Genomic DNA, 27,486 nt, shown 5'->3' with positions numbered 1-27,486 from the left:
AGCGTGGGGTGATCTCTCCACCAGCACTGCCTCCCCCCTCAGTCTGGGGGCACGAGGGTAGGAGCTCTCCCAGCTAAGTGGCAGCTCTGTCATGGGGCCAGACCCACATCCTGCCTATGTCCTGGCTAGCCCTGGAATTGCCAGTGTAGATGCAAATCCAGCCTGACATCCACAGATCAGAGCCCATCCCACCATTGGTGCCATGGAGAGCAAAGCTGGGCAGCACCTGTGATTAATCAAACCCCTCTCTGCACCATCTCTCCTGCAGCCCTTTTGCTTTGTCCCCACCTGTCCCCAGGCACCTACAGCCAAGATGAAGTCCAGGGAGTGTTACTGGTCCCATGAGGCTCAGTAATGCCAGGTGCAGCACCGTCCACACCAGGGTTGTTTCCACCATCAGAGGGCATTGTCGGATTAATTTTATCCTACTGCTGGTCAGGATGGATTTTGAGGTGGTTGGTACTGGTGGTAATGCCGCAGAGCAGAGGTTGCAGTCCCAGCTGGCAAGTGCAGAGCTTGTTTTCCCCAGCATGCTCCTTCCCAGCCCTAGACACTGCTGGGGGTGTCCTGTCCCCCTTGGTGTCCCTGGTACCTGGGCATATGGCCTTGGCCAGTGGGATTCTTTCAGAGACAGGGTCTGGAAGCAGGCTGTGAGTTGATCTCCAGGACTCTGTCATGCTGCATGCTGTGCCCTTTTCAGGCCCTTATTTCAGTCCTACAGAGCACAGACTGTGTTTGTAACCCCACAGGGGACGGAGGTGGATGACAACATCCACTTTTAGTGAGGGCTCCCCCTCAGGGACAGGTCTGGAGAGCACAGAGTGGAAAAATCCACTTCATGCTATTTTTAATGAAGCAATAATTCACATGCCCTTTAATTTATGGGCATCCCAGTTGCCAGGTTCCTGGTTACCTTAGCAAGGATCAGGCCAAAGGGTCAGTTCCAGAAAAGCAGCAGAAATAAGATGCAAGTGGGAGTCAGAGCTGGGCAACCAGCAGCACTAATCTGAAGGCAAGGTGCTGCAGAGCCAGGGGACCACAGCCTCGGCTTGGGGTCCTCTCTCATCCTCACTAACCTGGGGTTGCAGCATCCTCAGGTACCACTGATATTGGTGCTCCATGAGACTTGAGGCTCTTCCCTCTGCCCGTTCCAGGAGATGCTGGCTCTGGCCAGAGCTGGCACAGGACATGGCAAAGTGGGGGCACAGGGGTCACTGCCCTGGGCAGAGGAGCATTGGGCAGATGTGGGGTGAGCCTTTGGCTAACCCTCATGTGAGAGGTTCAGTGCTGGCTCCAGGGCACCTGGTGATGCCTATAATTGGGGTGCAGGCTGAAGTCTGTGGGGAATTGCTGTTCCCAAGGGCTCAGCACCAGCACAGCACCATCTACACCATGGGAAGGTTGGGAGGGTGTTCAGGATCCCTCTACTGTGATAAGGAATAAGGGAAGGATTTTCTCCTGTCCTTGCCATTGTTTTTCTGCTTTGCTCCAGTTGTTCCCAGTGCTGTCTGAGCCAGGAGCCTGGAAATACATCAAGGCCCCTATAAAATGTGGGTTGCTGAGCCTTTCGTCTCTCTTCCTTTCTGCCCTCCTCATCCCTCTGAGCTAAATAGTGCTGGCTGCAGCAGTGGAAGAAGGGACTCCTGACTGACCCAATGCCTGTGCTGCACACTCCCAACATTGCCAAAAATCACCCATAAATCTCACCCATGCAAGGTCCTTCTCCTCTCCGCACCCCCAGTCTCTGTGGGAACTTGCTGCAGTCACTTTGCTCATTGCTGACGTCCCCTCTGAGGAGCACGACCCTGCTGGGGCAGGACAGGGCCACAGGACCTGCTTCCAATGGGAGCCTGGTGAACAAGGGACGCTGATAAGAAAAGAATCCAAATCTACTCAAATTTTTCCACTACTGCTTCAGCCCTGGAGGAGGGACTGGCACTTCCAGCATCCAGAAGGACCAGAGCTGATGAGGGATATAGTCCATCCAGCCAACCCCTCTTCAAATCTACCCACAGCTGAACTTTAGTGGTGGCAAAGTACCTGTGGCAACATCAGCACCCACACGGTGGCCTGTAGCTGTCCCCCACTTGCTCTCAGAGGAGTCCATGTTCCCCCCTGCCTCCTGGGCTGTGGAGGTGGCTGCATTAACCCACAATGTTTGGGTCAAAAGAGTTTGGCTGCACAGAAAGAGTGGGAGGGAACAACAGGGGAGGTGTGAGATGAGCAGCCTGGAGGAAATTTGCTACTGCTTTTCACAGAAAGCATCCAGGAGAAAGGAGGGAAAATTACTCAAAACCAGAGAAAAGGGAGAGAGAAGACAAGTGGAGAGGACACACTCCCCTGGGCACAGCTCGCAGGGGTAGTGGGTGCTGCTGGGACCCATGGGGAGCCATCAGAGAAGCAAAAGCAGTTTCTGCAGAGTTCTCTGGGATTATGCTTAAGCGTTTCACCAATACCTACCTCTGCCTACCTCTCTGGTAGTACTGAGAGCTGGAGACTGTGGGGTAATGGGTTCATTACCCTGTGGATCTGGCAATACCAAGGGAAGACTTTTCCTATCTCCTCCCATGTCTCAGCCCAGCTCACCTCTCCCTGATTGCAGAAAGGGAGAAAGAAAGGGCTTTCAAGATTAATTCCTTCAGAAATCCCAGTGCCCTGGATTCTCCTCTCTGGTTCTCGGCATCTTCACTCCCACAGGGCACCCCTTTGTCCCAATGCCCAGGTACCCCCATGGCTCCATGGACATGGGGCCAGAGCGTGAGGTGCCCCCAGAACCACCAACGCCATGGAGCTGAGGATCTCCATCAATGGCAGGGCACCTCCTGGGTGGTTTGGATCACTGGACTTTATTTGCATGAAGATAAACTGCGCATTTGTCTGTACAATTTCTCCTTAAATACTTGGCAATGCTTAAAAAATGAAAAACAAAAACAATCAGGGAGAAAAAAATCCTAAACCAGAAAGGAACAGTGCAGGCTACAATATCCAAACAGTACAATGCTTGTGAATAAATAACCCCCTGGGGTGGCTGTGGGGACTGCAGGGGGCTGCTGAACTCAGAACCCATTGGGTCCTTGCTACCCCTTCCTGAGACAGCAGGAACAGTGTCCGGGGGGGACTGGCTGGGCACAGATGCCCCTCCCTGCCCTCTCCCAGTTCCTAGTTGCCTGTCTCAGCTGTGGTGGTGCTGGTGGCATTTTTGTTGGTTTTGCAGCAGAAGTACTGGTTCCAGATCTGCAGGAAGGCTGTACGGAACTTCTTGATGCGGAAGGCGTAGACAATGGGGTTCATGGCCGAGTTGCCATGGGTGAGGAAGATGGCAATGTAGGTGAGGATGTGCGGGGTCTGGCAGGACGGGCAGAACAGGGTGATGCAGTTGAGGACATGCAGAGGCAGCCAGCTGAGTGCAAACAGGAAAAGAACCAGTGCCAAGGACTTGGCGATCTTCAGCTCCTTGCCGTAGTACTTCTGGGGGTCATTGGAGCTGGAAGACACCTTCTTGTTGAGCTGCTTGCGGATGAGGTTGAAGACCTCCAGGTAGATGAGCAGCATCAGCAGCAGGGGAGGCAGGACCCAGACGAAGAAGTTGAAGTACACCATGTACTCCATGCTGATGACTGTCTCAAACTGGCACGTGATGACAAACTCCGTGTGGCTGCTGTTCAGCTCCTGAGTCCTTCGCATCTTGTTGAGGTTGTTCCACCCAAACATGGGGGTAAGTCCCACCAGAAAAGAGACTATCCAACAGCAGGCGATGGCCACGGCTGCCCGCCGTGGTGTAACCATGCTCTTATACCTGTGGGAGAGACAACAGCCACCGGAAGAAGTTAGACATGGGTGGGATGCTCTGCTTGGGGGTTGTGTAGCTCCAGGTGGAGTGGCAGCAGTGGGGTGGTAGTGCCCGTGCTGAGGTAGGAGGATGTTCCTCCTTCCCTTCCCTGGAAGTGGCTAACGGCCTGTTCTGAAAATTGTGTTCACAGACTGGTTTCCCTGCCTTTGTCCTGGGATGGCAGAGACCCCAGACATGATCCATGAGCTCCGGGCATAATGCCAAGCCAGGGAATGCATTAGCACCTGGAGTGGGTCTGAGTGTACAACCCTCATGATTGGAGGGAGTCCATATGCTCCCATCCAAGCACCTGCACCCAGAGCATGAGGTTGCCCTCTCCTCCCGCCACGCACCAACCCCACCAGCTCATGGTCCCAGACAATTGCCCTGTGCCTGGGGAGGAAATCACCAGCAAAAGCATCCCCTGGGATGTGCTGGGGTGGAGGAAAGATCTGCGGGTGCTAATGGACCCCTGGGGAAGCTTTGGGCACAGCCTGTTCCTCTCCTAATGTGCTTGGACTGATGAAACCCTCTTTCTTGATGGGCTGATGCCAGGGGTAGGAGGAGGAGGAGGAGGAGGAGGAGGAGGAAAGCTGTACTCTGGCTAGACTCTGCTTCCTCCCTGATGCCCCTGGGGAGCCACCAGGGCTGGGCTCATCTCTCCAGAGCTCTGCAAGCGGGAAGTGCAGTCTGCTGGATTGATTTTCCCCCTGGCTCTCCAAAAAGCTTTTCTTTGGAGGCTGAGAAGATTCTCAGCCCAAGAGTTATTGCTTTCCACCAAAGGGGATTGAATAAAAAATGTTTTCCTGGCTGTTTGCTGGGTCTCTCAGTGCTGCTGGTGTTAACCCAACCATGGGGACCATGTGGAGGTGGCTGGCAAACCTTGTTTCCCAATCCTGCTGCTCAGGACTCCCTACTGCAGGTATGCAGCCTTTACATGTGATGGAGATTGATCATTTTGGGCCTTTTTTGTACAGCCAAGGATCCAAACCCACTCTCCTTTCTCAAGACCCCTCTCATGGGCAAGGCATCAAGGTGAGTGCTTGGAGTGGCACAGGCTGGAGGAGAGGACATCAGTCCCTGTGAGTCTAGAGGGTCCAGAGCCATTGGCCCCTGACAGCTTTCCTGAATGAACCTCCTGTGCTCTGGGAAAAGCTTCACAACATCCTTGTGGCAGCCAGGTCCTGTGGGAAAGAGGTGATAGTGTGGGCAGCTGTTTCCGCTGACAGCCAAGGCTGGCTTTGGAGGGTGATTTATTCCTTGTGGGGAGGAGAGTGGGCAGGAGACCCTGAGAAAGGCTCAGGGCAGGGAGAACTGGGGCACAGGGAGGGCAAGGGGCGGTGGGAAAGAACCAGCACTGGGGGTCAAGTGAAGGGAATGGCGAGGAGGGTCCAAGGAAGCAGGGGGTGGCAGAGGGATGCCAGAGACTCCCGTGGGCTGTGTGCTGACCCCTGCACCCCATGCCTGGCTGCAGGTCCTTTGGGGGGCTGATGTGCTCTCCAGCTCTGAAACCCCACTGCCTCCTCCCCAGGCTTGAACAGCTTGAGTAGTGACACCAGAAATAGCAGCACCACCCCCCTGCCCCAGCTCCTTCCCTCTTTGCAACCCCTGTAAGCTGTGCCCCATTTCTCACTACTGGGGGTTTCTGGGGTCTTCTACTGGACATGAGCCCACTCTGGGTGCTCCCTAACCTGCAGAGTTGTGTGGGAGCCATTGCCCAACAGACAAAACTGCTGAGCAGCAGCAGTGTCACCACAGTCCCCAGACATGATCCCAGGGCTTGCAGTCACCACCCAGACACAGGGTCCATCTTTCCTCACTGCACACCCCTCTCTCTCCATGGTCCATATCCACCCCTCCTGCCTGCAGATCCATCTCTCTGCCATAGTCCAGATCCCCTTGCTGCAGTGACTGGTCTGACATTTTTTGGGAGCAGGACCTGGCTCTCCCTGCTCCTGCCTTCACTTTGCCCCACAAGGTTTAAAGGTGCACCTGCAGAATAGCCGGGGGAAACCAGGACATCCTCCTCCAGCCTGTGTGTGACATGGTCACAGACAATGGGTGAACCAAAAACCCATAGAAAACAGCCACATTTTCTTCTTCAAGCAACAAACCAAGGGCAGAGGCAGCTGCAGGAAATGTGCTTCCAGGGACCCGTGTCCACTGTCTCCATCAGCTGCACATGGGGAATGACAAAAGCTATAAAATTGCTCCAGGTTCCTCCTTCCTCCAGCTCAACAGGCCCATCCATCCACTGGAGCTCTCATGGAGCTCTCATGGGGCTCAGCTGGTCCAAACGCCACAAGTCCAACTTCAATTCCTTTTACACTTTATTTTCCTTGGAGATGTCCAAGGAATTCCTGGATGTGGCCCTCAGTGCTCTGGGCTGAATGACAAGGTTGGAATTGATGGTCTCAGAGGCCTTTTCCAACCTAATTGATTCTGTGATTCTGTAAAGGGTGGAAATGCAAGATCCAACCTAATTCTCAACCCCTGCCACATGGTGGAAGGACAGTTAGCAGAGGGACAGGGATAGATCTTGCTGTTCCCAGCATTATTCTTGGTTATGCCATAAAGAAAATATTTTCTCATTTGTCTCATTTTGCATTAATATGATAGGACTGGAGTTTGGGATGGTATGGGAGGGAGAAGCACTAGAAAATGCTGATAATGGCTCATAGTTAATAAATAATCTTATTATTCTCATCAGCACCAGAGCAATTAGCAGCATCATTGCAATTTTATTACTGCTGTTATTTTTATTAACAGCTGTGACTAAAACATCCATGGTAATCATCACTCCCATCCTCATCCACTTTGGGTTTGTTTCCTTTTCCTCCTGGGGGTTTGAGCCTGACTATAATTGGTAGATGTTCCCCTTGCTCTCCCTGAGTGGTGGTTTTTGCACAATCCCTTCCCCGCAGGGATGGGCATTGACCCTCCTGGATGCAAAGTCTAGAAGAAATGACCAATGACCATCCAGACTAATCACGAGATGTGATGGGCAGGAACTGTGTTGTGGAACAAAATTGCCTTTGAGGGTTTGGAAGATAATGCCAAGAGGCAAAAAGGCAATTATTGATAGAGCTGTTTGCTCCCTAGGAAAAGGGAATAGGTGATGGGTGGAGGCAGAAGCCTACAAATTGTCCCCAGGGGCTGCACAGAGCTGACAGGGAGACAGGGAGCAGCTCTTCAGGGCAAGATGCTGTCTCCAGGAGAGGCTGAGGATGGAGCAGACACTGAGACCCTTTTTCGCATGAAGATCATAGGATCCTAGAATGGTTTGGTAGGGAAGGGATTTAAATCCCAGCTCCTTCCACCCCTGCCATGGGCAGGGACACCTTCCACTAGCCCAGGTTGCTCCAAGCCCCATCCAGCCTGGTCTTGGACACTTCCAGCCATGGAGCAGCCACAGCTTCTCCGGGCAACTTGTGTCAGGGCCTCACCACCCTCAGAGGGAACAATTCCTTCCCAATATCCCATCTAACCCTGTCTTCCAGCAGCGGGAAGCCATTCCCCCTTGTCCTGTCCCTCCAGACCTTTGTAATGGCCCCCTGGCCATCATTCTGAAGACACCATCCACCCTCCTTTCCCTTTGCTCCTCATTCCCAGACTAAATTCAACTTCTTCTGCCACATCTTGATGTGTCCAGACCTCTGCAACCCTCTCTGCTGCAGCCCAGGGAGCCCAGGTCAGCCCAGGCCCTGCTCTGGAGGTGCCCCTGGGTGGGCAAAGGCCCTGTGACCATTTCAGATATTAGGGCGTGTCTGAAAGCACCTGGAGAACAGAGTGTTAACCTGGAGAACAGAACATTCATTGCTTTCATGGATTTCACCTTTGCCTTGCGGTCTGTCCCCAAGAGAGAGATGAGGGCTCATTTCCAAGACCCCAACCCAGAAGTCAAGCCAAACCCAACACTCACCAAATATCTCTTGTTTTGTTTGAAAAAGCTTCAACAGCTCTAGGCCTGGTTTGAATTAAATGTGAAGGTTTTTAGCAATTCTGTGATTAGATTTTCTGTCCACAAAACACTTGCTGTTGTCCAGCCAGTGGCAAGATATTGCTTTGCTGGTCTTTGCTCTTGAGAGTTTATTGCAGCGCAATTCCTGGGGAATTAATTCACTAATGAAGACAGACCATTACTAATGAAAAGAATCTGGAGCCAACGTTGCAGGCAGAAAGGAGGCCAAGCTGACATGAAGCTCATCTGCACGATGAACACAGTAAGAAAAAGCAGCCAGACCATGTCCTGATCTAATTGAAAGTCTCTAGACAAAAGTGCTTTGATCTCAGAGGACTTGGATTCCCGCTCCTTTCTCCTGGCTGTATCGTCCCTTCAGATCTTTCAGTGTTTTGGAGGCTGCTGGGTGGGAAAACTCAGGTTGTTGATGTTCAAAGCTTTGCTTTTGCATTTTCGGAGCATTGCTGCAAAATAAGAGCCTGAGAAATGCAAAGTGGTGTCTGGGTTCTGCAAGGGCGAGGTCAGCCACAGCTCAGGGCTGGGACAAGGGGGTCCCTGGGTACTCACACAAAGTGGGAAGTGTTGCAGAAGGAACTCTGCTCGTAGAGCCTTTGTCACCATGATCCTGGAAGTGAAAGGTTGGTTCCTTCCTTATGGAATCACAGAATGGTAGCAAATGTGGGTGTGTGGCCACAGGTGGGTGTCTCAACACGTGAGAGGTGGCCTTGGGAGGGATAAAAGTCAACCAATATCAGTCAAAGCTGGTATTTGGATGGACATTATAGCTTGTTCCCACAAATGCTTGGAATGGAGAGACTGGTCCTATCAACACCTCCTTAGGATACACGGGGGACTGTCCTGATCCCCAAATCCCAGACTGATTGCTTGTCAAAACCCAGGTGGCAAGTAAAGGCATAAAAAAATGGTCTGGTCTTTCAGGCAAGCCAGAAGAGCACATGCAGCAAGGACACTGGTGTTTGTTGGTGCTGGAGCCCAGGTCCTGCACCACAGTAGCCCAGCAGTCTCCATCAGCACAGCATTTCCAGCCTGACACCTTCGTCCTGCCACAGAGCCACTTCCCAGGGCTCCAAAGGGACCTGGAGCACCCTGTGTGTGTCTCTTCCCAGCACCTCTGGCTGGTTGGTCTGCAAGAGATTTGAGCTGTGGAAGAAACCTGAGAAGTGCCAGCAGATCCTGGGACAAGAGGGAGTGGGAAACATGGTGGGAGGGCATGGCCAGGTGGTCAGGACATGGAATCTTGGCCTCAGACTCTGCCTTGAGGACCTGCTTTAAAAGAAGCTGAGAAGGAAAATCTCTCCCTGGTACCTCACCCGTGTCTGTCTGCTCAGGGTGAGGGACAGTTGGATGAGGACAATGATCCCTTTCTAACAGGTGTCACTTTTGAAGAGTTCCCAAGGGAGGAGAGGCAGCAATGGCAACAGGCACCTTTTACCCACCACTCACATGGGTGTGTCTGCATCCCAAACCTACACCTGGAACCTCTCTAGCAACCACTGAGCCCAGGTCAGGGCTGCCCTGCTCCCATTACCACCAGCTGCCCCAGTCTGGAGCTGCCACTGGGACAGCCCAGGGGCCATGGGTGCCTGGTGCTCCCTGGGCCATGTGCTGCAAGGAGAGGAGGGCATATGAGGTCCAAAGGTGAGAAAGAATCCAGGGATGGATGTTCCCCACGGTTGCTGGGTCCTCCCACCCACACCTCTGTCCCTGTGCGCTCTGAGCTGTGATTCCAGAGGTCGTGGCTGTCACTGGAGCACTCTTAGCTGTTACTCGGTCCTGCAGGGCACCCAAGCCCAGATAGGACCACCCCACTGAGAGACAGGGAAGGATTTTCTCACTGTATGGTGTCTTTTCTGCTTGGCCCAGCTCTGGGAGCAGCTGGCACCTTCCTAAACTGGGAGCTCAGCCCACACGTGGTGACCTGGAGCTGCCGCCACTCCTGCCTCCCCAGAGAGCACCTGGGCATGAGAAGTGTCTTCTTTGAGGATCTCTGCTCCCAAAACTCTTTGGGTCTCCTCCACTGCAGCATGAGGAGATGGTTCCACACCAGGAGGCTTCTTGATGCAAACACCCCCCTCAAAGCCACAAGGAGAAACCCCAAAAGCCTGGGAAAGGGTGGATGTGTGCATCCCACTGCTGACCATCCTGGTCCATCCGTGTTCAGGGTTTGGTTTTACCATCCCAAAAAGGTGATTCTGCGTAGGAATCATTCTGCAACAAGTGCCTGCAAAGCACAAACTATTCCAGCCGGGTAAAGCATCTGGCAAGACCTCTGGATGTTTGCAATCGCCTCTAATAGCCAGTAATTCACTAATGGATGTGGGTGAGGGTGATTATGAGGCTGAGGAGAACAAATTCATGCTGCCAAAATTGATTGTTCCCCACACATCAAAACATGGAGCCCCCAGGGCTTTGGTGAGGGCTTCATTCAGTGGTGGGAGAAGCTGGAGCTGGTCACAGTTCCAGCAAATGGCAAGAGAACAACACAAAAAGGGGATTTCGTGCTTTGAGCTTTGTCAGAGAAGGTTGTGGAGAGACCTGGAACATTTGTAGATGTATTGGGTTCCAAACAGAGACTGGGGAAATGCTGCTGCCTTGGTGTGGTTCAGCCTTGATGTGGGCTCAGCCTGCCCTGACACAGCTCTCAGGACCTTGGAGGCATCCTGGAATCCTTGAGGACTGCAGAGGGATGTGGGCACATCCAAAAGCAGCCCCAGGGACACAAACATCCCCACAAGAAGCTGAGGGGATAAGGTAGAAAAGACCTTAATGTGCTGAGATGGTTGGAAGTGGGAATGATGCCTCCATGGGGCAGCCTGGCCATGCCAGGTTATCTTCAGCCCAGACTGGCAGTACCAAAATGAGAGTCCATCGGGGACGCCCATCCAAATGGTGGTTAGGGGTGTGGGAAAAGGTGACCCCCCAGCTCCAGCAGTACCTATATCAACACAGAGCCACTTCCCTCCAACTCTGCCACTCCCCTGATGCCACAGTCTCAGTAGGACCAAACTTCAAAGCACAGCACACCCCGAGATCAGCCCACTCTGAGCTTGGCACCTCCCATGTGGGCATCACCCAGAGCCTCAGGAGGTTTCCCTGCTCCCCCATATCCCCACACACCCCACAGTGCTCAGCTGGTTCTGAGCTAAACCTGCAATATTTCAGGTTCTAGTGATAGGATCACATCTTTTCCTGCAGAGCCAAGGAGATTTATCCTCTTACACCTCTGGTCCCTGGGAGCAGCCACAAGATCCCGCCAGGCTGGCTGGGCTCCCCACGCCCCTCCTGCGACTGCTCCCGCTGGAGCTGGATCCAGCCTCTCCTGGATGTCTGTGCCACTGCACTGCCCCAGCTCTGGCACTGAGTCACAGCCTTGGGAACAAACCTCAGTCTTCCAGTAACTGCAGAACTGCTTCAGGATCCCTTGCCCAGCTGTCCTTAGCTCAGAGGTGCGGGGTGAGTAACCACAGCATTCCACCCCGGAGCAGCACCCACAGATCCCCTGGGGTATCCCAGTGGCTCCCACTGTGTCCAGGTGCTGCAGGGGAAGGGGGAGCACAGGAGGGCTGGACATCTCTGGGAGGGAGGATGGAAAGCAAGGAGAGCTCACACTGAAGGATCCTTCCTTCAGGTTCTGCCCTGGTGTGGAGGAGGTGTGGCTGCTGTCCAAGGAAGGTGAAGGAGTGCCAGTCACCCACTCTGCTCAGAGAGGATTCTCCTGCATTCTCCAGCATCATCCCTCACCCCAGCAGCCAATATCAATCCTTTCTGCTCAGAGAACTAACCTTGTTTCCAAACTGAGCTTGGTTTTCAGCCTGAGGCTGCATCCTGATGGTCTCTATCACTGCACAAGCAGATTCTCAGCAAGGACCACTCACCCCGTGCTCAGCCCCTCATCCCAAATGTGTTTGTGGAGGTTAAGCAGGGAGCTGGGATGCCCAGGCCATCCAATGCCTGAGGGAAACGACAATTTAGTTTGTGTCTATGAGTGAGCCCTACCCTCCAACCCCAGGCAGACCCTTCATGCCCAAAACAGGGGCTGTGAGACCCCTGGTGCCATGGGCAGCACCAAGTCCTTCCAAGGGTGCTGAGTGGGTGGCCCTGCTCTGGACATGTCACCCTCCTGCTGCCATGTGACAGTGTGAGGGTGCACCCAATGGCCCTGGACAGTGGGGCACAAGTCCCACAACTTTTGCACCCAGGCAGTTCTGGGGCTCCCTCCCAGCTCTACCATGTGTGGTCAGGACCCTCCAGGTCAGGACCCCTGAATTTTCCTGAAGCTCTGGCTTCTTCCTCCAGGACCCTGAGGGAGGTAGGAGGGAAGTGATTTAATGCTATTGGCAATGGCTGCAAAATCATGAAACGACCTGCAGAATCTCAGAACTGGTGATGTTCTCTGAAAAAATGTGATGTTCTTGTCTTTTGGCTGCTGCTTTCAGGCAACAACATTTTGAGCAAAGCAAAGTGTGAGAAATGGTGCTCAAAAAAAAAAAAAAAAAAGAAGAAGTAGTAGCTGAGATTCTTTTATAGACCCAGGAATTTGGGAACAAGGACACACAGAGAAGGACAGCTTGGTCCCCAAGAGATGGGGATGAGGTTGTGAAAGCTGCAGGAGAGTGTGATGAGCACCATGGGCTTGTGTCTGGTCCTGCCCTTGTGCAATATACTTCCTGGACATTTTTAGTGTCTAAACAGTACTGTAAAAATAGGGATTCATTTTGTGAGCATCACCTTGGAGGGTGGCTCCCACACAACTGCATCACAGGGATGAGCCCCCTGTGATGTAGGAGCCACCCCACCTCCAGCAGAAGACAATTTCAGGTGCAGCCACCCATGTGCATCTCTCTGGCCAGGCTGGCCAGGGCTTGGAGCAACCTGGTCTAGGGAAGGTATCCCTGCCCATGGCAGGGGATGGAGCAGGATGAGCTTTTGGGCCCCTTCCCACCTAACCGTCCCATGATTCTATGACAGGACTGGAGCTGTTTCTCACCCAGTGCTGTGGTAGGATATCAACCTGCTTGGCCAGGAGTCTCAGGTCATCTTCCCTTGCTGTGCTGGGCCATCTCCCTTTGCATTTGGTACCTCCAGGGGTGCCACACAACAGCCCGGCCCCTGCCATAGCAATTAGCCAGGAGCTGATTGTCCAGACCCAATTCAGCAGAATATCTGTGTGATTGGATAAGTGAGGGTGAGGCATTCCCTGAGTACAAAGGAGAAGGGATAAAAGGCAGTTTTTGCCAATCTTCAGTGCAAATGCAGGGCTTGGCTGGATAAAAGCAGTGGGTTTTTAATAGTTTCTTGTATTGCACTTGGTTTTTCTATGCATTGCATGCTTTGGTTCTTTATGCAAAAGAACCTCTTTGAAAAGAGGCCTCTGAAAGTCAGCCATCAAAATTTAGAAGGGAGGGGGAAGAGGGGAGGACATAAGAAAGAAAGTAGCTCTAAAACCCACTTTAAATGCTAGATGCGACAAATACAGCTCTGAGAAATGGAATTGGGACAGCAGATAAAAAGTACCTGATATGACTGGGCTCCCTAAGCCTCTGTGCCTCAGAGTCCATCCCACAAAACACTGAGCTGCAGAGGGAAAACGGCTGGGCTGGGAGGAAGGTGCCAGCTGAGGAAGTGCCTGGTGCCACCACCCTTCCCTGCCTGTCACCACCACTGCCATGCAAAGGGCAGCTGGGTCTCCAGGGGAGGGCCCCAGCCAGAAGGGTCTGGAAAGCATCAAAAGCCTTTAAAAGTTAGGAGCAGATCAGGGACCCAAGGAGAAGTGAAATGAGGCGGGTCCTGAGAGCTGCTGTTGTCGTTGTATTTGCATTCAACAGGACATTGAGATCTGTTCCCCTGATAAATAGGAGGCAGGAAACTGGAGATAGAATCTCGATTAAGAAAAGCACCAAGAAAGCCTCAGAGCAGGGCTGAGGTGAGTTTTAATCTCTCCAGTGCAGAAGGACTCATCAGAAAAAAAGAGATATCCTAAATTACATTTGGAACATGAGATTGGTATTGGCTGCCTTTTAATTTCTTGAGTTTTACACTTCTCTTGCTAACCTGACTCCCGATTTTGCAGTTGACAACTAAACTCCTCATTTCCTTAGGCTGCAACTTGTTATTGGATCGCGATCCCCATAGCACAATTTGTCACTGCAAAGGGAACATTTCCTTTCTTTCACTTAACCCAGTTCAAAGATTAGGATGTTCAAGGCTGAAAAATTGGCTGGAGGTTCCCAAAACGAGGGAGGTTGTTTTCTCCACCCAATGCCTAGAGGAGAATTAGCAGGGCTGATGAGATCTACTGTTTCTAAACCTCAGAGGACACAGTAACCCAAAACAACCAGTCCAGCACCTTCTGTCCAATGCATATTTCCCCTGATTAAAAGATCAATTTCAATGCAAAAGCAGCTGGATTCATTTAAGGTTTTTTTAATGAGTTGGTTATATGTAGTTTCAACTGGTGGAAATAATTTTGGAGGTACCAATTTGGGCTACAGTTGGCTTCCAACTTCTGTCCAAACACAACTCCCCACAAAGTTTAAGTAAAACGTGTGTAATTACACCCTTCACACACCATAAAGATGGAAGAGGTAATGATCAGAGGACATGAGTGTAAAGCCATTGAGTTGTTTATCTTGGAATGAATCTGAACAGTGAATCCATATCTCAGTCAGTCAAATGAAATACCAATTTGGAAGTGAAGGCTCCAGTTAGCACCACAATTAAATGTTCCCTCACCTCTGAGAAAACAGTAAAACAAATAAAAAGTGCAAATGCAAAGCAAACTTGAAGTTTATTTGCACTCTGTTTTCTCATTTAAATTAAAAGATTATTTATTCACTTGGAAGAAAACTGAGTGGCCTTGTTCCCTGGGAGGAAGCAGCTCAGTATTTCCATCAGGATGGTGGAGAGATCTGAGACCCAAGATCAGGTATTGCAGGGAAATGCCTCAGCTGGGCCTAAATTACAGCCTGTGCATGTTCCTAATTACTCTGGTCTTAATTCCAGCAAGGAACAATGGGCAGACACAGCCAGAGGCTGCCAAGGCAGCCTGGCTGGCTCATGAAGATGGGGGACACATGGACCAGGCAGGATGGAGGTCATGGATCATCCCAAGGGCTGGAGCTCCTCTGCTCTGGAGCCAGACCGGGAGGGCTGGGGGTGCTCACCTGGAGAGGAAAAAGGTCTGGGGAGAACTTAGACCACCTTCTAGTGCCTGAAGGGGCCCTAAGAGGACTGAAGAGGGATTTGGGACAAGGGATGGAGGGACAGGACAAGGGGGAATGGCTTCCCACTGCCAGAGGGCAGGGATAGATGGGATACTGGGAAAGAATTTTTCCCTGTGAAGGTGGTGAGGCCCTGGCACAGGTTGCCCAGAGAAGCTGTGGCTGCCCCATGCCTGGAAGTGTCCAAGACAGAGGTTGGACAGGGCTTAGAGCAACCTGGGATAGTGGAAGGTGTCATGGCAGGGGTAGGACTGGGTGAGCTTTGAGGTCCCTTCCTACCCAAACCTGTCTGGGGTTCTGGCACTCTAGGAAATGCATTTCCCTCTCCCTGAGCCTCAGCAGAGCCAGGGCGGGCTGTGGGTGGGGAGCAGGGCTGGAATGTGGAGGATCCCCACAAGACCCCCTCATGTATGGGTCACACAGAGGGTGGAATGATCTTTAAGGACCCTTCCAATCCAAACCATTCTAGGATCTCATGATCCCCTGGAGAAAAGGGGTGACAGTGACTGCTCCATCCTCAACCCAAGAAAATTTGACTGCAGCATCTCCTGGATTCTGGGATTCCAGGTTTTCTGCTATTGGAGCACTTTCAGCTCCTTAGAGCAGACAAACCTCATTGAGCCCATAAAAAACCTGTGTCCCAGCAGTGTTGAATGTGGGGAATGAGCTCCCTGAGATTAGACCCAACTGAGCTGCACCCATGCTGGTTCTGCTCAGGCTTTGCCGGGTCCATCTGGACCCAGGTTGAGTCCTTGGCTCTCCCAGTCAGGAGCACTCAGTGGAGAATGGAGCCTTCACACTGAGAGAAATGAGTGTTTTATTTGTGTATTCCATGGGTAAAGGCACTGAGTGTTATAACCAGAGCAGAAAAAAAGGAGGAATAATTTAATCTGTAGGACTGTGCTAATTCTGGCATGTCTGAGACAGCATTTCTCAGCATCGGCCCCTCACTGCTGTCAGAGAGAGCATCACTCCCTCTGTGAACAGATGGGGAGACTGAGTCGCAGAGGGGAGCTATGATCTGCCAAGATGGACCAATCTGAATGAGAAGACATGCCTTGTGCCAGGGGCTGGCACTTCCCTTCTTTGAAGGAGGCCAAAGAAAAACATCCCCATCTCTGGTTGCAGGGAGAGAAATGGCCTGGAGAAGGTGGACAAACTGTTGTGGTAGCAATGTCCCAGCCTTCTGTGCCTTCCTTAGAGGAATGATGGAGAGGTGATATTGCCACCCCAGGCAGGGGGTGGGACAGGGGGATGTCACTTATGTGTACATCCTGTGTACCAGTTCTGCTGGGCTGGTACCTGGGATCTGTGTGCAAAAGGACCAGGGCCAGTGCCAGGGACAGCACAGAGGGAGGCTGGCAAGGGACACACAGGAAAGAGGCTGGGGAAGAAATCTCTTGTCCTCCTCCAGCTCTTTTTTGTGATCAGAGGCTTTGGTACCGGACAAAAACCCAACTAAACCACCCAAGACTAGGACAGCTGCTGATCATAGTCGCCTGCTCAGTTCTCAGGGCAAAGCCCAAGCAAGGAAGGGATGAGGGAACAATGGGAAATGCAGTGAGAGAGACGGTGAGGGTGCACAGGGGAGGTGTTGGGTCCCACAGTACAGAGAAGGGCAAACCCAGATGCTCCAAATCTTTCCAGTGTCTGATCCTGCTCTGCTCCTCCCTATATCACCAAATGCAGCCCTTCCTCCTCTATTTGTCCCCATTGCCCACCAGCCCTCAGCTCACAGGACTCTGTTAGGAGGAGGATCTCAGTCTTTCAGGGTTATTTCATCCTCTCTCGCTGGTGGCATAACCAGTGATGTCTCCCCTTCCCCCTGCCCTACCCATCCAGCCACCCGTGGGAACAGCATCTCCATGCAGGGCCAGAGGTGCTGGGGGAGTGGCCAGGGTGCTCAGCTCATTGCTATTCTGCAAGCCAGCCTGCTGCCTCTGTGGGCTTTTTGTGGCTGACTGAGAGAGCATCAATTGTTCTTTCTTGCCACTGAGCAGCCCATGCAGGAGCCAGCCCCAGCAGCTGGGTGGCTGCACTTCCAGAACACGAACTCCCTGCTAGAGCCCAGGCAGCCTCTGGGACAGCACCTTTCCCATTCCATGGCCTTGACAGTTCAGATCACCTTGGGTGAGAGGTGTCCCAAAAGGACCAGCCCCTTGGGACACTCCTCCCAGCCCACTGGCAGCCCCAGAGCTGGGCTCTGCTGCTGTGTCCATCCCTGCTGCTTTGGCAGGATCACCATGAAAAATCATTCACTGATCTCCAGGATAATCTAATGCTGTTCCTATCAGCTCAGCTGTGCTGGCTGTCATTTCCCCAGGCTGAGACACTACTGTTGTCCCCAAGGGGTTGAGCCTCTCAAGCTGTCCCCATCCCTCCCAGAAATCTCTTGCTCCTGTGGTCCCCTCCATGCTCCATGTCCTGCTGTCTGCAGAGACCACAACCCTCCCCGAGCTGTGTCTGGGCTTTCCTCACACCCCTGTGGGCAAGATCCTTCAGGGTTTTTCCCTATTCTTCCAGACAGAGATTTTCTTCCAGCCCATCAGTTCCTGTCCAGTCTGAAATGACTCTGGTGTGTGTCACAATGAAACTCACCTCCCAGGTTCTTTCACTGTGGTACCTCCCACACATTTTCCTCTTTTTTTCCATCCTTCTTTGTGTTGCTATTACCTTTCTCTCCCCCCTGCCTCCACCCCAGGACACAGACCTGCCAGTGCAGCACTGTGACCCCTTGGATGAGCCATTCCCTGCTGTCAGGCTGATTTCAAGCACAGTCATTGGGATACAGCAGCTCCATTGTCCCCATCCCTGATCCTTTGTCCAGCCCTGCCTGTTCTGACTTGGAGATCCATGGACCTGCATGTCCCAGGCCACCCAGACAGGTACCCTCAGAGCAGATCCCCACGGCCAACAGTGGCTGGTGTTGGGTACAAGCTGCTCTGAGGTTTGCCAGACAGGAGATTTCATCGGGTCTGGCCTCACAGGGGTCCCTCCAGATCCGAGTTTGGAAGTGGAGGCTGGTGGGCTTTGTCCCAGATGTCTCCCACCTGAGCTCATAGCCAAAATCCCCTTCCTGGTCAACAGAGCAAATCTGGCCCTTTAATGACACAGTTAAGCTATTCTGACACCACAAATAGACTAAAAAACCCTGGTGTGATTGACCTAGGAGTGCAAGAGCAGCTGAGGGCGCTTTGGCTGTTGGTGGCCACATGGGAGATGTCCAACAAGAGCACGACAGAGGCCACATGCCTGTGCCAAGGGCTGGGCAAGGGCCCGGACACCAGCCCAGACCCGAGAGATGCCCAGTGGGAAAGGCTCCAGGTCAAGAGGAGCACCTGAGCCCCTCTGCACCACCAGCCTGCATCCAAGAATGGTGTCTGAGCTTCTCTGCACCCCCTGTGAGTCACTTATTCCTGCTCTGTCACCTGCTCTGGCTGACGTGGAGCGAAGGTGAGACCAGAGGTGGGACTGGCTTAGTAAAGGTCAGGTGATAATGGCACCTCCCCTGGATGGAGTCACATTCCCACATTCCTACATCTCGGGGGTGGGGGAAGATCTGGGACCCCATCAAAGGGCTTCTGCATGCCCTGAGCCAGCTCAGCACAGAGCATGGGGAGCTGGGCCTGACTCACCCCCACACCCAGCCTGCAAGGCCAGGGCAGCTGAATCAGCAGCTTTTGCTTTGGCAGAGCCTCCTTCCTGGGGTGTGTGCCTTGTCTCTCTGCCAGCAGCTGCACAGGGCCCTCAGACATGCAGCCCTGAGGGACATCACTGTCACCTCCACCAGCCCAGTGCCCTGGGACATAGCCCAGCCGCTCCAGGAAAGGGAAATGTCAGATGTCATCCATCTCCTGGAAGTGTGACAGCATGTCTGGGTGTTCCCAGGCAGTTCTGGGGCCCTGCAGCTCATCCACAGGCCTGTGCCCTAGACACAGGAGCATCTCTCAGCTCCAGTGAGGGACCTGCTCTTTGTCCCACCATGCCTGGGTGGTCCTGGTTGTGGGTGGTCCTCACTTTCTGCTCATGGACTCTCTCTGCTGCCATGGGATGAGGGAACACAGTCTGGCTGTGTCTCACCAGCTTGGCAGAGTAGATCCTTTTGGATTGATGGTACCACACCTGAACCATGGCCATGGAGGTACCAGAGCCTTGCTGGGTTCTATCCACACATCCCCACCTGGTCTGGTGTCTGCTCCGTGTAGGATGAGTTCGTCGGGAGCCACAGAATCCCAGAGTGGTTTGGGTGGGAAGAGACCTTAAAGCTCATCCAGTCCCACCCCTTGCCATGGCAGGGACACTTTTCACTAGCCCAGGTTGCTCCAAGCCCTGTCCAACCTGGCCATGGACACTTCCAGGCATGGGGCAGACACATGGGGAGGAGAGATTTCTTCCCCCAGGTTGCTTCTCTGGGCAACCTGTGCCAGGGCCTCACCACCCTGACAGGGAACTTTAATCCTTCCCAGTATTAAAACTAAATTTCTGGTTTTTCAGTTTGAACCCATTGCTCCTTGTTCTGTCCTACAGTTGAGCCAACCTGGCCCATTGAAGACACATTCAGTCTATTTTAATACCACAAACCCAAGCTGTGGTGCTCCCTGGGCTGTGAAAGAGAAACAATTTAATTTCATGGGGTTACTCCTGCAGTGATCAGCAGGGCTGGGACTGGACCCGGGAGGAGCCTGGCTCCAGAGCCCTGGGCACATCCATGGCAGGACTCCACTGCAGGAACAGACAGACAGACCATGTTGTCCCAGAAATCTCAGCTTCCACACATTCCCTGTTCCCAGCCTCTATCGCTCACCCATGAGATCACCCTGAGCTAGCCATGGTGCAGCTCAGTGCCTCAGTTTCCCCTTCTGCAGATGTGCCCTTGCTGGGAACATGCCCTCAGATTTACTGGTGAGATATTGCAAGGGTCAATTCCTTACCCTGAAAATCAATAGAAATAGGTTAAAAAACCCAATAAAAACATTGCCAGAGCAGGGGTTTGGGGTGCAGCAGCAGGAAGGAATAGGTTTTCATTCATGGCCCTGCAGCACAGCCCTGGCAGACGTGAGCTCTGTGAAGGGACAGATGTGACACTGCTATTGGGGTCAGAGCAATTACCTGGCACAGGGACCACACCTCGCCCTCCTGGGACACACAAGGACCAAAAGGGGACGGGGTCCTGCTGCTCAGGGAGCCCACACAGGGTCTCTTGAGGCCATTTACTTTGTCTTGCCCTTTTATTCAGAGAATTTGTGAATGACTCCGAATATCAGGCTCTGAGCATCCCCACACAGGATTCAGGGGTCTCCTCCCCTTCCCTCTGCTCTACTGGGCATGGAGCATCCCAAACTCAGTCCCTCACTGCATCCCCAGTTGACACCCCCAAGCCCCAGGATTTTTCCTGGTGTTCCAGGAGCTGGGAATGCTTTAGACAGCCCCACTTGCCTCCCTGCAGATTCACAGCAGTGTCTGGAGCTTTTGGGAGTGACCTGATTTTGCATCTGCCAGCCAAGATCTCGTGGCACTGCTGCAGCAGCTGTGTGAGCTCCCAGTGAGCCTAATCCAGGCATCTCCTCACTGAGGAAAGAGCCCTCATGGCTTTGATCCCTGACTTAGCCTGTTCATGTCTGAAAATTATTCTGTGGATCAGAGAGTAGGGCTGAACACCAGCTCACCTGGGTATTTACAGGTCTTTACCAGGATCTCAAACCAACATAACCTGCTGGTAAATCCCTGCCCATCTCAAGGGCTCTGGGATTTTGGTGATACTGGAATTGATCTCCTGGTGCTGCACTGGCACAGCTCGTCCCTGCAGCCAAATCTGGCTGGAGTAGAGCTCGGTGGGAAATGCTGGCTCTGATGTAGCACCCACATGCTGAGATGGTGCAGTGTGCTGGAAACTGTGGCTTGGAAACAGCCTCAAGTCTGCAGAAACCTCCCTGGACTGTAATTCCTGCATTTTAATCTCCATCCTTGGTTCAGAGCTGCCTGCTCCATAGAATGAAGGTCTCTACAGATCACTCCCACTTGCTAAAAATATACCTGGAGGAGGGCAGCAAGGGAAGAAACAAAAGAGGTGGCTGCAAAGACTTACCAGTCCCCAAAATTCCTCCAGGTTAGGGAAAATGGAAGTATTCTCCTTGGAAATGAAATGTGCTTTCTCAGGGGCTGGGTCTGTATGGATGGATGGCATCTTTTCACTGACTAGTGGAGGGTGAATGAAAATAGATGAGTTCCAGGGTGAGAGCTCTGAGTCACCTGGATGCTTCTGAAATTTCTCTGAATGTAAAACAGGCCTTAGAAGAGCTGCGGTTTGGCTTGTTCACTGGCCTGGCTGGACAGGAAGGTTTCCTGGCATTAAGCATTGAGAGTGCTGGAAAGATGTCCCATGGGCCCTTTGATGTTTTGGGAGCTGGGAATTTTTACCTAACCATCCCAATGTTTTTCTCATCCCCCACCCCGTGGCAGTGGATGCCCATCACTCTCCTCCATGAACCCTTGGTGGAGGAATCATGGAATGGTTTGGTTGGAAGAGACCTTAAAGCCCGTCTCGTTCCACTCATGGGCAGGGACACCTTTCACTATCCCAGGTTGCTCCATGCCCTGTCCAACCTGGCCTTGGACACTTCCAGGGATGGGGCAGCCACAGCTGCTCTGGGCACCCTGCAATGGGGAAAAGCCACTCAGATATGTCCTGCTCCAGCACCCAGCTGGCTGAGGGCAAAAAGACTTCCCAGGCTTACCATGACCTAGTCCTAGCTGGCCCCATGCCTGTGGTCCTTGGCAGGACTGGAGACAAGGGGAAAGAGCACTACAATCCCAGGAAGAGCCTGAGCTCAGGCAGGAGCCTGGAAAACAGGGAGTCCAGGGGGAAGCTTCCCCCTCCATGTCCATCCAGGAGCTCACAGGTCCCCTGCACACCCCCCTCACTTCCTGCCTTGCAAGCGCTGCTGCACTCCAGGGCTGAGGGATGTTCCTACCATCCCTGAGCTGTTTTATCTCATTCCAGACAGGCACTCTTGAACCACCAGACCATGCCAGTGCTGTCCACAGAGCCAGCCCCTGACACTGCTTTTACCCTGGGCTCTACCCCTGCCGTGCTCCAGCCTCCTGCCCCCCATCTCCTAGAGAGCTCCAACCATTCTGATCAAACTTCCATGGCTCTGCAGCCTCACAGGTGTGCATTCTGTACCTTCAGCAACACCAAAGGCAGCTCTCCCTGGCGGGATGCTCCTTGGGATGCTGCAGGCTGGGAAGGGCAGGGCTAGGAGGAGATCCCAGTGCTGAGGCCCAGGCACAAAGGGGGAAGTCCTGGCTGTCTGACAGAGAGACTCCAACACGAGGGCTCCTGCAAACATCAGATTCCTGCGGGTTTTCCCTTCCTGGCATGTTTCAAAGTGTTTGGGGTGAGGTCACAAGGTGAGGACCCCCAGGGACATTCCAAGATAGGCTTGGGCTGCATCCACATATTCAGCATCCCCAGCCAAAGGGTGGTTTAGCACATCCCAAGGACAGCAGCTCCTTTTGCTATGGCCCTTTCCAAAAGGCCCAAAACACAGAGCAGAGACAGGGTCCCCGAGGCAGCAGAGGCTGGTGCTAAAGGAGCTGCATCCCCCCAAACATCCTTTCAGCACCATCCTCCCCAAACATCCCTGCAGCACCGTCTCCTCCAGCATCCTTCCTCTCCCGGGATGCCGAGGGGCTGGTTCCTGCCAGACACCCCCAGCTGGCTGTTAACCCTCCCTTTGAACTCCTTTCATTTCCCCAAGCACAGCTGTGAGAGGGAAGTTTGGGCTGGGCTGAGGGACCCCGCTGTGCCCAGACGGGGGGATCACAGGCTGGGGGTCCTGCCTGGCTGCCAGGCAGGGAGGAAGGATGTGAGAGAGGAGGGGGAGTTTTCCACCAGCAAATCTATTTTAGGTGGTTTCCAGCTGTTTCTGTGGAGGCTGGGAAGTGGGGGACCCTCTGCTCTAGCCTGCTCAGCCCAAGTGATGCTCCTGCATCCCTCCAAAGTCAAGGCAAGGCCCCTCAAGGGGGAGGCAGCATCACTCAGGGCCCAGCAGCCAGGAGGGATCATACCCAGGGGCTGGAGCAAATGGAGAGAGTTTGGTGGGATATCCCAGTCCCTTGACCATGCTGGGTGAAGAAGGAAGAACAAGAGGTGCCAACTCAAATCCAAGCAAGACCCCTCTCCATCTGATAAAATCTGCCTTCACCTTGCAGGGGTGGCCCACATCCCTCTGTGATTCTGTGTCCATGGGAAGTGGCCACTGGAGCAATGCAGCATTGGATGCTGCTTTGGCATCTTCCACTGCCATGCAGAGACACCCCAAATGTCTAAGGGCACCATTTCTTCCAGAAGAAATCCACTCCTGGGGACACCAAATTCCCAAACTCACAGCCCAAGGGCCAGGGTGTCCATGGGGAGCCTAGAGTTGGAACCAGGCTGTCATGCACCATGTTCCCCATTCCCTGCCATTCTTTCCTGTGAGGAAGGCACAGGTTGCCCAGAGAAGCTGTGACTGCCCCATCCCTGAAAGAGCCCAAAGCCAGGCTGCAAGGGGCTTGGAGCAACCTGGGCTAGTGGAAGGTGTCCCAGCCCATGGCAGGGTAAGATCCCTTCACACACAAACCTTTTAGGGGTTCTGTGGTTCTGTGAAATGCATTTCTCTCTCCCTGAGCCTTGGCAGCACCAGGGCTGCCTGTGGGCGGGGGGCAGGGCTGGAATGTTGGGGATGCCCCCAAGATCCCCTCAGCCTCATGCAGGTTACACTGGTGAGGATCCACCCTGTGCCAGGCTTGTCTGAGGAATCCTGTTGGCACAGGAATGGGCTCCAGTGAGCACACTGTCCATGTCTGGGCTGGAGGGGCTGTCCTTGCTCAGTGTCCTGAATACCCTAGGGATGAGCCTGAGGCAGATATCCTCCACGTGCCTCCCCCCTGCCTGCAAATCTCTGCTCGGGTCTGGCTGCCATCATTGCCTATGGCCCTCCAGGGATGCTTGGAGCGCTCCTAGAGCTCTCCCAGCACAGTGGCCACACGTGTTTCACCAGAGCCTTGAGTCCTGCCAGGTGCTCTGGGCTCTCGCTTTGCTGTTGCTGGGTTCAGTGTCACAGTCAGGAATGACACCACAAGAGCGCTGCAAAACTGTCACTGTCATCCTTAGCATCCTCCAACAGACTGGAAGAAACTTGAGGTATTTCAGATTTAGAAAATATTCCTTAGTGGTGTTTCCTGTCCTGTGTGCTATATACAGGGAATTACATCTCCTAAAATCTCCACATGTACCAACTGCCAGGAATTCATGAAGTTGTAGGATCTTTAGGTTTGGGAAAGATCTCTGAGATACTTGAGTGCATCTATTAAGTTGTTGAGGTTACAAAGCTTTTCAATATTAAAATAGGCTCTAGAAAGACAGAGGAAAATCTCTTGCTGCTGAGTGCTTGGGCACACAATGGGATCACAAAATTCAGGGTGGAAATTTCATAAGAAAACCCACCCAAACTGTGTACAGCATAATATTAATATTAATATTGCTCCTAGGAAAGCTCCTGGGATCAGGGCAGGAATCTCCCCTGAAAGGCCCATCTGACACTCAGAGGCAGACAAGGAGTTAAAAATGGACTGGTTTGTTAGGAAAATGCCTGACAGGCTGTGCTGCTCCTGTAGAGCTACAGAACTCCCACACCAGAGCCTTCCCCACATGCAGGAGATGTGCAAAGCCCAAAAAAGCTCCAAGAGCAGTGACAGGGTGGGAATCACTCTGGTGACACCGGCGGGCTGGGAGACAGTGACTGGGAAAATCACACCTAGGGAGGAAGTCAGGAACAGTCTGTGAAAATCATGTGTGGCAGGGAGGGAGTGGGCAGGGATTGTGGATTTATCCTGGGCCCCCTACTCTGTCTTACACTCCTTCTCCTCCCCACCTCTGCTGGTGGTGGCTGTGAAGTCCAAAGGAGCACATCTCTGGCCTGATCCCATGGATCTGGGAACACGGAGCACTCTAGAGCAGTCAGGTGATCCCCTACACCTGGGGTGCCTCCTGTCCCTGTCTTCCTGTATGGGAAGGCAATTCTTGCTCCAGGAAGGGTCCTACACCTGCTGGGGTCTGGGCAGCACCAACACAAGGGGTGCCTTTCTGGGGTGTTTATGCTGATGGAGTGTCTGGGACCCCTCCAGTGAACTGCCTCAGCTGCTAAGGGGTAATGGGGTGACACCAATGCTCAGCTGGGTTGGGCTGTTTTTCAGCAATGGTCCTACATCCAGAGCCTTGCAGGGCAGATGAGGCTGGCAAAGGCATCCCCACAGAGCGAGGGGGGCTCACAGCAAGGGACTGAGCCTGGCTCTGCTCAGGGGCACTGAGCTCAGGTGTCTTGTCCCCTTCTAGCCCCACTCACAGCCCCCAGTCCCACCGTGGCACCCCAGAAATGCTTCCCCAAACCAGCATGGCCTCAGCATGGGAAGGGAGTAGGGCATAAAGGGTTAACTATCTTCTGGAGCGGCAGAGTTTGAATAAAGTGCTCAGATAAAGTGTCCCCCTCCCTTACGCCACAAGGCACTTGCTCTGGGCTTGGAATGGCAACAGATAGTGAAGGGGCAAAACAGGGAAAGGACTAATTTGTGGGGTACCCCATAGCAGGGGTCTCTCCTGGGTGAGGCTGCTCCATGAAACATGCCAGGCTGTCACCTCTGGTCCCTCAAACTGTCAAAGCTGTATCCCACAGCAAGGCACCACCGTGCTCCCCACAGCAAGGGAAAAGCTGGGGTGAAAGGCAAAGCTGTCATCCGCTTTCCTCCCGGAGCCCCCGGCTGGGGCTGTCCCATGTATGGGGACACAGTTTGTCCTGGCCATGGGAATCCCGTGGCTGTTCCTCACTGCCAGCTAGCTGCCACAATGTGATCTCTGCCTGCACACCCAGCACCCCCTGAGCCCCCAAAAGAATCTGCTGGAGGCTCCAGGACACCCACCCCCACAGCCCCCTGCCCAGCCTGCCCTGGCTGCTGCTGCAGCCAGATGTGTCTGGGATAGCAGCGTGGAAGAAAGTCCTTTCTCCCAGTGTTTCTCCAAGAATTTGGGGTTTCCTCACTCCCTTTTAACCTCCACAGCAGAGCTGGTTCTGACGCCTTTTCCTACCTGACAGGGATTTTCACCCGCAGGTACCGATCCACGGCGATGGCCAGAAGCGCCAGGATGGAGCTCTCCGTGAGGATGAGGACGGGACAGGCCACCATGAGGCAGGTGTAAAACTCCGTCTGGGGTCCGATGTTGATGATGATGGCCAGGGGGATGACCAGAGCCCCCACGGCCACGTCGGCCACCGCCAGCGAGACGATGAAGCAGAAGGTGGCATCCCGCAGTGCCTGGTTCATCTTCACAGCCCAGATGACCAGGATATTGCCCGGCACGGACACCAAAGCGATGAGCACTTCGATGGAGATGTAGGCAGCCTGGAAGGCTGAGATGGGGTGTGCCATGACTCTCCGGTCCGCCCCGCTCCCGTGGGTCACCTGCAAACGCACAGGGAGGCGGTGAGAGAGTGGCATCCCTGCCGGAGCTGCGAGCGGGATGGAGCCTTTGCGAGGGGGTGGGAAAACCCCCTCCCGTCTCTGCCGTCCCCCGGGGCTCCGGGCCCCCCCGATCCTCTTACCACCCTCCCCCCCCCCCCCCCCCAACCCCGAGCTGATCCCGCACCCATCTCCATCCCGCACCCACCTCCATCCCGCAGCGCGACGGCTCCCGGCGTTGAAGAGGGAGAGGGAGCCGCCGGTCAGTCCCGGGAGAGCGGCAGAGACCCCCGCCCCTTGGGCCGCCCCGGGGCTCTGTGTCGGAGCTTTTGGGGGCTCCCTCTGTCCCCTCGCTAGATCCCCGCCCTGCTCCGCACTGCCTCCTGCAGCCGCCGAAGTCTCGAGTCCCAGCAGCCGACCCCTCTCACCTTGTCCTGCAAATCCAGAGCTTGTTTTGGGGAGCTCTCACCCCCAGAGGGCCAGGGCTGTCCCCCCGCAGGGCAAGGCGGGGCTCATGCCGGGGGCGACCGGGGGGACCCTGCGGCCGCCGGGGACCGGGCTGGCCGCGGCCGCTGGGGCTGCGCTCGGTCCCCGGTGCCCGACGCCGCTCGGCTCCCGCAGGCGCTGCCCCCTCCCCGCCGGAGCCGAAGCATCACATGGTGCCGCCTTCCAGCCTTTAAAGAGCGACTGACCCGATTCGGGGCTCGCCGGCACCGGGAAGGACCGCGGGAGGGGGTGCGCGGGGGCCGGGCGGAGGCGGCGGGACCGGGCGGAGCGGGGAGAGGCGGCAGCGGGGGGAGCAGACGAGCCAGTCCCAGCCCCAACGCTGCGGCCACCAGTCGGGCTCCGGATTTAACGCTAAAACCGGTTTTTGAGGTCGGGTGTGAGCAGAGGACCGGGACGGGGAGGGGAGCGCGGAGGCAGAGCCTGAGCTGGGGTGGGCGAGGACCCGGCCCGTC

At 54.0% G+C, this 27,486-nt stretch overlaps 1 protein-coding gene across 1 annotated transcript; it reads right to left on the bottom strand.

Moving 5' to 3' along the window:
* Nucleotides 1-2,827: 2,827 nt before the first annotated feature.
* Nucleotides 2,828-27,256, bottom strand: ADORA1 (adenosine A1 receptor). The gene is made up of 3 exons (XM_059867810.1): nt 26,956-27,256; nt 26,157-26,530; nt 2,828-3,796 (listed from the first exon to the last, which is right to left on the bottom strand). Exons 2-3 carry the CDS (start codon nt 26,495-26,497, stop codon nt 3,160-3,162), a joined length of 978 nt encoding a protein of 325 aa, XP_059723793.1. The 5' UTR covers nt 26,498-26,530; nt 26,956-27,256; the 3' UTR covers nt 2,828-3,159.
* Nucleotides 27,257-27,486: the final 230 nt, after the last annotated feature.

Source organism: Haemorhous mexicanus, chromosome 25 (assembly GCF_027477595.1).
Source record: "Haemorhous mexicanus isolate bHaeMex1 chromosome 25, bHaeMex1.pri, whole genome shotgun sequence".
Lineage (NCBI taxonomy): Eukaryota > Metazoa > Chordata > Aves > Passeriformes > Fringillidae > Haemorhous > Haemorhous mexicanus.
The sequence above is the reverse complement of the archived record's forward strand: the minus strand, read 5'-3'. Positions and strand labels throughout refer to the sequence as shown.